Source organism: Rhinopithecus bieti, unplaced genomic scaffold (assembly GCF_001698545.2).
Source record: "Rhinopithecus bieti isolate Rb0 unplaced genomic scaffold, ASM169854v2 scaffold_7901, whole genome shotgun sequence".
Taxonomy (NCBI): Eukaryota; Metazoa; Chordata; class Mammalia; order Primates; family Cercopithecidae; genus Rhinopithecus; species Rhinopithecus bieti.
Genome location: NW_016805596.1, coordinates 128389 through 139782, shown reverse-complemented (window position 1 = coordinate 139782; position 11394 = coordinate 128389). Strand labels below are relative to the sequence as shown.

General features: G+C 54.3%; 1 protein-coding gene across 1 annotated transcript in view; it reads right to left on the bottom strand.

Moving 5' to 3' along the window:
* Positions 1-4938: 4938 nt before the first annotated feature.
* The window catches only part of ATP8B3 (ATPase phospholipid transporting 8B3), a 27789-nt gene continuing 21333 nt past the window's right edge, over positions 4939-11394 (bottom strand). Inside the window, exons 22-26 of the mRNA XM_017872984.1 lie at positions 10303-10386; positions 8653-8892; positions 8345-8483; positions 7980-8107; positions 4939-6132 (exon numbers count right to left, since the gene is read on the bottom strand). Of these exons, the coding sequence (XP_017728473.1) occupies positions 5158-6132; positions 7980-8107; positions 8345-8483; positions 8653-8892; positions 10303-10386 (1566 nt within the window). The 3' untranslated portion in view covers positions 4939-5157. The remainder of the gene's footprint in view (positions 6133-7979; positions 8108-8344; positions 8484-8652; positions 8893-10302; positions 10387-11394) is intronic.

Sequence of the window (11394 nt, the reverse complement as noted above, 5' to 3'; positions counted from 1 at the left end):
CACCCCCCTTGAAAATGCAAAAGACATTTCTAGTGAAATGCCCCTCCCCTCCCCCAGGTAAAGGCTACCTCACTCAAGCTCATGTCTGTGATTGGAAAATCACGCCTGATACCAAAGATTTCTCCCAAGGATTTGTGCTGGATGACAGGATTCCCTGGCCTGGGATCCGGCTCGGGGCCCCCCCGCCGGGTGCCACCCCTTCCCCAACGCGAGAGCGAGAAAGAGAGAGAGAAAGAGAGAGAGAGAGACAGGGAGAGAGAGAAAGAGAGACCGGGAGAGGCAGGGAGAGGATCGTGAGGTCGATGAGTGCCTTCTTCTTGAACCAAAGACGTGTATGGAGTGTTCTCTTGTCCTTATCGACTCGCTCTGCTCCCAGCTTTCCAAGCGACCGGATCTGAGTGATGCTTCTAGAACATCTGGGTGTTGGGGGGTTCCTAATAGTAGAAATGGTTCCCGTTCCTGCTCAGCACCCCACCTGTCTCCCCTGACACAGACACACATGCAGACAACACGCAGACACACACATGCAGGCACTCACAGACACTTGCACACACATACATGTGCACACACATGCAGAGCATGCATGCAGACACACGCAGGCACACACACATGAAGAGATGTATGCAGACATGCAGGCACCGCATACAGACACAGACATGCAGATACACATGCACACACACGCAGAGACACACACATGCACACACTGGCTCCTGTTCTTCTGTGGTGTCACTGGGTGCCAGCAGCTCAGTATCTCCCACCTCCCACTAAAACCTGGGCCTCAATTTCTCTCCTGTCCCCACCCCTAAGTTCCTGATGGATGAACCTAGAGTTGTCCTGTCCACTCCAGGCCGTACTGACGTAGCCTATGGGCCCAGCAGGTCCGGGGCCCACGTTTTAATTTCTTTTAAAAAAGCTTTAGGTCAGTGGTTGGGCACGGTTGGCTCACACCTGTAATCCCAGCACTTTGGGAGGCCGAGGCCGACGGATCATGAGGTCGGGAGATTGAGACCATCCTAGCTAACACGGTGAAACCCCATCTCTACTAAAAATACAAAAAAAATTAGCTGGGTGTGGTGGCGGGCACCTGTAGTCCCAGCTACTGGGGAGGCTGAGAGGCAGGAGAATGGTGTGAACCCGGGAGGTAGAGCTTGCAGTGAGCCGAGATTGTACCACTGGGCAACAGAGCAAGACTCTGGCTCAAAAAAAAAAAAAAAAAAAAAAAAAGATTTAGGTCCAAGAAGGTGCGGACCTATTCAACATACCATATTATTTGTTTTTATACCAAGGTAGCCTATAGATATACAATGTTTTAAATTTCTCTTTTAGAAACAGGATTTTGCTCTGTCACCTAGGCTGGAGTGCAGTGGTGCAATCGTAGCTCACTGCAGCCTTGACTACCTAGGCTCAAGTGATCCTCCTGCCTCACCCTCCCAGTAGCTGGGGCCACAAGCATGCACCATGCCCAGCTAAATTTTTTAAGGGATTTCTTTTAGAGATGGGGGTCTCGCTATGTTGCCCAGGCTGGTCTTGAACTCCTGGCCCCAAGGGGTCCTCCTACCTCAGCCTCCAAAAGTGCTAGGATTACAGGCAGGTAGACATTTAGTGGAGGAAGGGGCTCTCAAAGGCAACAAAATGCTTCTGATCCAAGAGAATCACGCTGCAGCCCTGGCCCAGTGAGCTTCTCAGAAAATCGATGCCTGGGCCTCAGGCACTGGCCAGAGCATGGGCCTGGCAGGGGGTGGGTCTCCTAGATGCCCTCTGCTTGGCCTTCAGGGCCCCAAGGGTCAGACACTAGGGGGCCTCCAGTTTTGTTCCCTGCTGGAAATTTAGGACTTGACTTGGGATCGTTCTCGTTGTGGAACGTTTTAGCTATGCTGAACTGTGGTCAGATCGGGTCAAGCCTCTTGGTCACAGAAGTGGCCCAGGAGCACTTTGGGAGGCCGAGACAGAAGGATCGCTTGAGGCCACGAGTTTGAGACCAGCCTGGGCAACACAGCAAGACCCCACCTCTACAAAAAAATATAAAGTGGCCCAGGACTCCTGGGTCCTTTTCAGATATCTTCATCTCTCTCTCTCTCACACACACACACACACACACACACACACACACACACACCTGTTCCCGGCCCCATCCCAAACTCGGCCAGACCCCCACAGAAGGCTCTATCCCCGCCCCGCCCCCCAGCCCCTCGGGCCCTCTCCTGCCTCCCCCCCATGCCCACTTGGCTGTCACATACCAAAGAGCATCCATTCTCCATGCAGGGAACAACACCTCCAGCACAATTCCTTCGAGCCTTTGACAATTTTCTCTGAAATACCTCAAAATATTTAATGTATAGTTTATGTGATTTTAAAAAAAATCCTTAGCTAGTTTTTGGAATACGTGACTTGAAGCTTTATACCGTTAAATTATAATTTTGCAGACGATGGCATGTCGTTTCTTTGACGAGTTCCGTGGGAGACGCATTGAATGTCAGGGCTGGAGACCAGAGGGAAAGTCAGAGGGAGCATGATCGCGAGAGAGACTGCGGCAGGAAGGACCAGTGGCGTTTACAGATTTCTTATTTAAACGAGTCCTTTAGGAAAGAGAGGGGGAGAGAGAGAGCGAGAGCGAGAGAATGAGAGTGAGAGAGAGGGAGAGGGAGAGAGAGAGGCAGAGGTATATCTTTCTGTTCTCTGGCTTGTTCTGTTTCTTGTTTTCTGGAGTCATGTCTTATAAGAGTATTTATTATTCTCTGTGTTCTGTGTTCAAATGTAATTTAAGAAGAAAAAGGAAGAAAAATGCAAAAAAAAAAAGAAAATGGAATTTGAGTTGGTGCATGACTAATGTACTCTTTCTTGACGCTAATTGTAATGAAGTGGTCGGGGTGGGGGGCGGGGGGCGTGGCCCGGTTCCGTGTCGTTTCTGTGTGTCTGGTGCCCGATCGGTGCTGTTCGGTGCTTTTTCGTTACTGTTTCTTTCCTCCTTTCTAAGGAACTGTGTCCAGCCGGGACAGGTGGACGGGCCTCCAGGTAGAGGGGGCGGGAGCAGAGCCTCAGTGCCCAGGTCTCCCCCGCCTCCCAGCCCCGAGATGCCACTGCCTGCCCCAGCCAGGTGGGAACCACCGAGCCCCCCCGGCCATTCCTGGTTCTTGGGGGCGCTCTGGTGTCCTGGACGTCTTAGAACACCCCAACCCCGCATCACCTGGTTGGTTTCACTTTAGCATGAACTCCCAAGTGTCTTGTTCAGAGGAGAGAGACAATCAGCCTATTCTTGTCTTGTCGCCCAGGGTGGTGGGGGACGGGGGTATGCCCCAACTTCCTGAGATCTGAAGGACCCTCCTGAGACCCCCAACAGCAGGCACCAGCACCGCCCCCCTCCGCCACCTCCACCCAGACAGCCTCAGCCTCCCCTCCCTGGGCTGGGCATGAGTCTGCCTTTCTGTCCTGTCTGGGACGCAGGGGGGTGTACGCCTGCAGAGACCCCTCCCTCCCAGCCCACTTTGGGAGCCTAGAGAACAGAGGACCCCCCAAAATCATCAAAGGGGGCTCTGGGACAATGTCCTCTGCCTCTGACTCCTCTTGTGCCATGAGGCCATGTCCCTGAGCCATCCCCAAATAGCCCCTGGAGGTGGAAGGGGCACAGATGTGCTGGCCTGGGAACCGAGGCTGGAGGAGAGAGCAGCAGGGGAGAGATGAGTGGGGCCGCTTTCGGGAACAGGCCCCAGCAGGGGAGGTGGGGAAGCTAAAGGGGGTGCTTCTCACCCCATAAAGCAGAAAGCCCCGGTCTGGAGGGCTGGGCCTGGGGCTGAGGGCTCAGCCGACCTGAAATCTGAAATGATGCCAGTGCTGGGATGCTCCTTGCACCAGTCGCAGCTTGGGCCATTTCACATTCTCTGCCCCAAGTGGTTTAAGCAAAATCAGGCCAAGAGAATCCTGGGGCTCCTCCTCGTGGCCCTGTCGGACCCCTGCAGGGGCTGGTTTTGGTAGAATGAGCTCAGCTGCGGGTGAGGGAAGAGCCAGCAGGCTCTGCGGCCTTGAGTGTTTTAAACAGACTGGAACTGAGGGCTGCTTTCAGGGGAGACATCACGTGTACCCTCCAAAGTTCCCCTCCCCTCCAGTGACAGGGGAGAGAAGCCCTTTTCCACCTTCACCCTCGGGCGACAGGCTTAAAAGTTAAAAAAAAAAAAAAAAGTCTCGTCATTGTTAACCATTGCTGTGCTGGGTTTGTTGATTTGTTTTTCTTCAATAAATTATTTTCTAGTCACTCATCTGGGTGTGTGTGTTGGCCGACCGGTCAGGCACAGATGGGGGCACAGATGCGGGGCGGGAATGGAACTCACCCACCTCAAGGCTGGGGTGGGAGGACGGGAGTGCAGGGAAGAGGGACTTTGATTCCACCCAGCGCGCCCCTCTCTGCTCTTGAGTCCCATCTTCTTCCTGGGCCAGCAGCCTGCTCTGAGCCTCCACCACCCACACAACTCCACCGCCCACAGGGAATGGTTAAGAAACAGAAAGAAAAGCTTGGCGCCTTTGAAAGAAAAGCTTGGTGCCTTTGAGTCAACCAAGCCCCAAGATGCAGACCTTGTCAGGACCTGCTTCTGTGACATCAGTGCTCACTGCTTTCTGGAGTCTACAGTGAACAGAGACCCCAGTGAATGAAGGTGTATTTGAAGGGGAGAAACCAGGGCTTCCCAATAGAGGAAGAAGCTAGATGGTACCAGAACTGGAATTTATAAACTTTCCTGGGAGGGGCCAGCTGTCAGGCAGTGGGGGAGCCACAGATTTTAATAAACAACTTTTGCGAGCAATGAAGCTTGACCCACATTATCTTACCCCAGGATGAAGAATTTTCCCTGCAAATACCCGGCTAGAGCACTAGAGGTCAGTGCTGTGATTTTAAAAACCAGGAAGGAATACTCCATCACAAAAAAACTGTAGGGAAAGAGTGAGCCTGAATTAGCGCTGGGGTCAGATGGACCCTGGTTTATTAGAAAAAGAAAAGCATGTGGAGCCCTTGTCTTTAGAGGGAGGCCCCCTGCATGCTGGTTGACTTGCAGCAGAACTGGCTGGCGCTTCTTCCTCCCCAGGAAGGACATCTTCCTGAGATGCCAGTGTGACTCCTTTGGGCTCAAAGATGCCTCTTCATCAGATGGCTCTAGGGATTCAGATGCTATGTCACTGCTGACCCCTGGTCTCCTCCGCAGAGGGCAATGACTGCTCCTCTGGGGGCAAGGATGGCTGCTCCTCCCCAGGCACCAGCAGCCACTCCATGGATGATGAGGACTGTTTCTCCGCGGGCCAGGGCTCCACCTCCATAGGCTGCTCGCTCGTGGACGTGGATGATTCCTCCAGACTTGGTGGCAGAGTCTCCACCTGAGATTTTTGGGTCTTGTCTGGAAGTGGCACCGTCCCCTCCTTGGGGGTGAGGGGCTCCTTTTGCCAGCTCTTCCATAATGGTGTGGAGGGCTTCAAAAATGCTGACTTCTCTGAGGAGTCTGGCTGGCTCTCCAATGTCAGCTGGCCTGAAAGCAATGACTGGCTCCCCAGAGGTTGTGGCTGGCTCTCAGAAGATGACAGCTGGCTTTCTCTGTGCAACGGTGGTTTCTCCTGGTGAGAATATGACCTCTCCTTGGTCAACAGCAACTTCTCAGGAGAAGGTGCCCTCTGCTTGGGTGACAGTGGCCTCTCCTGTACCCTTGGCAATTGCTCCTGGAAAGACCCAGATAGCCTGTTGGTGCTGGTAAGCACATATCTGGGGAGGGCAAGTTGGTTTTCTGAATGAAGAGCAGATTGTCTATCCATAGAAAATGATGAGCTAGTTGTAGGGAGGTGCTGTACTTCCAGGGAGGACACCTGCCCCTGTGACTGGCGCTTCTTCCTCCCCCGGAAGGACATCCTCCTGAGATGCCAGTGTGACTCCTTTGAGCTTGAAGATGCCACTTCATCAGATGGCTCTATGGATTCAGATGCTATGTCACTGCTGACCCCTGGTCCCCTCCGCAGAATTGTGCCCTGAGTGATGAGGTCTGCGTAGCCCTCACGGTGGGAGAAGGCATAGCTGGAACGCCGGGCGCGAGACTCGCGGTATAAATGAGGCAAGGGCTCCACGGCAAAAATGTCCTCGCTCCGGCCCTCCTCCACCTTCTCCTCCTGAAAAGCAAAGGGGAGAGCAGGGGAATCAGACTCCTACGCTTGGCTGATGGCTCTCAGGTGACCTATCCCCCAAGGAGGAGAGGCAGGATTCAAAGCCCTTGGCCACTATTGATTGGCTAGGTTCTTCCCTACCCAAGTTGAGCCAATTAGACTCCTCAACTCCCAGTGTCGAGTTCTAAGGAGAACTCTAGTCCTTTGCTTTTCAAGACCCATTAATTGGCCTTGCCCTGGAAACTAACCCTGGATCAGCCAATCAGAGTTACTGCCTGGGACTTAACCCTGGCTCAGCCAATCAGAGTCCTTCCCTGAGACTTAACTCTAGACCAGCCACCAGGTGCCTTGGCTGCCCTTTAGTGGCAAATCTAGGAGAGGTGAGCCTGGAACAGCCATGTGTCCAGCCTGTGCAGTAAAGGTGGCAGGAGCTGGGCAGGGAGAACAGAGGTGGCAGGGCAGGTACACCGTTCCACTCAATTCTGGGGCCCATCTCAGCTGCAACCTGCTTTTCCACGTATGTTTCGGTTACATGGGCTAGGAAGTCCCCCTCCCCTTTTTTTTTTTTTTTTTTTTTTGAGGTGGGGTCTTGCTCTGTTGCTCAGATAGGAATGCAGTGGCAAAATCATAGCTCACTGCAGCCTCAACCTCACGGGCTCAAGCGAGCCACCTGCTTCGGCCTCTCAAAGTGCTGGGATTACAGGTGTGAGCCGCTGCGCCCAGCCTTGAGCACATGTCCTCAAGGTACATCCATGCTGTGGCCTTTGTCAGAGCCTCACTCCTTCTCATGGCTCAGGCGTGTTTCATTGCACGGATGGAGCACGCTGTGTTGACCCACTCATCTGTCAACGGACTCTTGTTTCCAAGTTCCTCCTTTTGCCTAAACCATTTCAAGGTTGTTTCCGTCATCTCAATCCCCAAGCCCTAGATCATTCAGGGTAGAATCTGATGGTGTCAGCTGGGCACGGTGTGGCTCATGCCTGAAATCCCAACATGTTGAGGCCAAGGCCGGAGGATTGCGTGAGCCCGGGAGTTCGAACCAGCCTGGGCACCATAATGATACTCCCATCTCTAGAAAAACAAAATTAGCTGGGCGTGGTGGTGCATGCCCGTGGTCTCAGCTACTTGGGAGGCTGAGGTGGGAGGATCATTTGAGCCTGGGAGGTCGAGGCTTCAGTGAGCCGTGGTCACACCACTGCACTCCCACCTAGGCAACAGAGTGAGACTCTATTTCTAAAAAAATCAATTAATTAAATAGAAACATTAAGGCCGGGCGCGGTGGCTCACTCCTATAATCCCAGCAGTTTGGGAGGCTGAGGTGGGCGGATCACTTGAGGTCAGGAGTTTGAGACCAGCCTGGCCAACATAATGAAACACCGTCTCTACTAAAAATACAAAAATTAGCTGGGCGTGGTGGTGAGCGCCTGTAATCCCAGCTACTTGGGAGGTTGAGGAAGGAGAATCGCTTGAACCCAGGAGATGGAGGTTGCAGTGAGCCAAGATTGTACCACTGCACTCCAGTCTGGGTGACAGCACAAGACCCTGTCTCAAAAAATAAAAATAAATAAATAAATAAAACCTTAAGAGTCCAATGGCATCAGCATTGGAACCCAGGGTGGCCTTTGGGTGCTCTCTGCTGCTTTGTCTGGGGAGTGAGGTCTCCCTTCTTGGGAAATCGGGTCCCGGGGGCACTGGGCGTGTGTTGGGGCTCCGCACCCACCCTTCCCCCCAGCCCAGTGTCTTGGAGGGCCGAGAGGGGCTGGGACACCTTGCAGTCCCTACACCCTGCGTGGCTCCCCCACCAGGGTCCTGGAATGTACCGGGTGAGGACCCCAGGCCCAGGCCCACCTCACCTTGGTGAGCAGCTTCTTGAGGGCTGGGAAGATGACCCGGAGGGCCAGGACAGGGAAGGTGTTTATGGACGCGCTCAGCAGGACCACCAGCAGGATGGAGGGGGAGGACAGCACACTGAGGTCAGCGTCTGGGGGCAGGGCGGGGTCACAGCAGAGCCTGCTGGGAGCCTGTGCCGGCTTCCCTGCCCCCGGCTCCGAAGACGCCCGCAGGCCACGGAGCGCCTTGGTGCCTTTGTGCCTGGTTTAAAAAGGAGCCCATTCCCCGGGACACTTTGCCGGACGACTGTCATGAGCAACCTGCCACCTCTTCCATCAGGGACCCCTGGCACCACGACCGCCCATCACACTTCCCCACGGGGGCTCACACAGAAACGGGAAGGTCTTGGGGGATACTCTGAAGAGCCAGAAGCTCTGGGTGATGGTGGTCATGATGGCGTAGAAACCCAGGCTGAGAAGGATGGTCACCACGCACAGGACAGTCCAGTACTTGATGATAAGAATGACCTGGACAGGTAGCGTGGGGTAAATCCGGGGCCCGGCGGAGCTTGCACCAGGACACCCGCCCCTAGGGTCCAGGGAGGGCACCCAGCAAGGCCCCAAAGCAGTGGTCCCCGGGGGAGGAGGCCTCCATAGGCCGTGTCCAAGGCCCCGGGGAGGTGAGGACCTTGCCCACCTCCATGGTGATGGACAGCAGGCCGGACAAGGCCACCACGACCGCAAAGGACTGGTGGTCGCTGAAGCTGGCAGGTCCCGCCGTGTCGTGGCTGATCCACAGCGTCATGAAGAAGTTGACCAGAGAGGTGGCCATGCCGTGGGCGACGGCTTGGACGAAGACCCAGTAGTTGAAGAGCTCGTCCTTCTGCCCCGCCAAGTACAGCTCCGGCTGTTCCAGGCTCTGCTCCGCGCTTATGTCCTGGGGGCAAGGGGAAGCTCTTGGGATTGCGGGGATGGGGACCCCAACAGAGATCAGGACCTCCTTGGGCAGGCCAGTAGGGTGGCCACTCTCTGTGTGTGGCTCTTTGAGTTTAAGTGAATTAAAACCAAGAAGGCCAGGCACGGTGGCACACGCCTGTAATCTCAGCACTTTAGGAGGTCAACGTGGGAGGATTGCTTAAGGCCAGGAGTTTGAGACCAGCCTGGACAATGTAGTGAGACCTCCCATTTCTAAAAAAAAAACCTTTTAAAGCGGCTGGGTGTGGTGGTGCGCACCTGTAATCCCATCTACTTGGGAGGCTGAGGCAGGAGGATCATTTGAGCCCAGGAGTGGAGGCTGCAGTGAGCTGTGATTGCACCACTGTACTCCAGCCTGGGTGAGAGAATGGGACCTCGTCTACAGAATAAAATAAAATGCAATGGAAAGAGCCCTGGAGGTTGGTCACGTGGCCACACGAATGCACTGGGTGCTGCTGAGCTGTAGGCATGAGTCTGGCTGAGACAGGGTAGTTTACGTGATTTGTATTTCACCACAGTTAAAGATGCCAGCAAGGCCGGGCACGGTGGCTCACGCCTGTAATCCCAGCACTTGAGGAGGCCAAGGTGGAGGGATCACCTGAGGTCAGGAGTTCAAGACCAGCCTGGCCAACATAGTAAAATCCTGTCTCTACTAAAAATAAAAAAAATTAGCTGGGCGTGGTGGTGCACACCTGTAATCCCAGCTACTCGGGAGGCTGAGGCAGGAGAATCGCTTGAACCCGGGAGGCAGAGGTTGCAGTGAGCTGAGACTGTGCCACTGCACTCCAGCCTGGGCAACAGAGTGAGATCCTGTCTCGGAAAAAAAACAAAAACAAAAAAACAAAAAAAAAAAAACGGTTCTAGCAAACATGAAATGAGATGTAAAATCCGGTCCCTGGGTCACATCAGCCATAGCACAAGCGTTCCTCGCTGGGCACGTGTGGCTGCCAGCTTCTGTGCTGGACTGCATAGGTGTGGGATACTTCCATCATCTGGAACGTTCCATGTGACCCACCCTCCCAACTCCAGATTGCATAGCTGGGGCCTCTTAGAGCTGGGGGATGATAAACCTAGCAGAGTCATCTGCTCTGATCCCCTCTCCCCATTGCATGGATGGGTAGACAGAGGCCTGGGGGCTCCAGCAGAGGGTGGGGGCTCCCACACACAGGAGGAGCTGGACGGCCCCAGGATGAGCGTAGGCTCCAGCGGGAGGAGGTCAATGGCAGTGGGTAGGGAGAGGTACTGGACTGCACCCCCTGAGCCCCACCCTATGGCCTGAAGGTCTCCCAGCCCCCCTCCCCACAAGGAGCAGAGGAGAGGAGGAGAGGCTGAGCAGAGACCTGAAAGGAGGACCCAGTCTTGCACTGCTCACCTGCTCAAATAGCCCAATGTAGAGAACTGGCAGGGTGCTGTACAGGAGGTTAAAAAGAGCCAGGAACCATCCTTCATACAGGGGCTGAGCCGGGGGAGAAGGGCAAGAAGAACAAGTCAGCCTCCAGACACCCAAGGAACCTGCCAAGCAGGCACCCAGGGAGGGTTCTGGGTGAGGTAGAAAGTCGAGTTACACTCAAGGTTGGGGCTGGGACTGGGGTGGGGTGAAGTGTGCACTGATAAAGGTGGGAAGATAAAGGAAGGCAGGAAAGCATGATCAAATTCCCTCACAACGGCACCTCTGGGTTTTTGCTTTAATTGGATGGCCTCAAGAAAAAGATACAGGCCAGGCACAGTGGCTCATGCCTGTAATCTCAGCACTTTGGAAGGCTGAGGCGGGCAGATCACTTAAGGCCAGGAGTTTGGGACCAGCCTGGCCAACATGGTGAAACCCCATCTCTACTAAAAATATAAAAATTAGCTGGGTGTGGTGATGGGCTCTGTAATCCCAGCTACTCGGGCGGCTGAGACAGGAGATTCGCTTGAACCCAGGAGATGGAGGTTGCACTGAGCCGAGATCACACCATTGCACTCCAGCCTGGGCAACAAGCATGAAACTCTGCCTAAAAAAGAAAAAAAAAAAAGGGCCGGGTGCGGTGGCTCAAGCCTGTAATCCCAGCACTTTGGGAGGCCGAGACGGGAGGATCACGAGGTCAGGAGATCGAGACTATCCTGGCTAACACGGTGAAACCCCGTCTCTACTAAAAAAAATACAAAAAATCTAGCCGGGCGAGGTGGCGGGCGCCTGTAGTCCCAGCTACTCCGGAGGCTGAGGCAGGAGAATGCCGTAAACCCGGGAGGCGGAGCTTGCAGTGAGCTGAGATCCGGCCACTGCACTCCAGCCCGGGCGACAGTGCAAGACTCTGTCTCAAAAAAAAAGAAAAAAAAAGCCTGGGTGTGATTGCTCATGCCTGTAATCCCAACACTTTGGGAGGCTGAGGCGGGCAGATCACAAGGTCAGGAGTTCAAGACCAGACTGGCCAACATGGCAAAATCCTGTCTCTACTAAAAATACAAAAATTAGCTGGTTGTG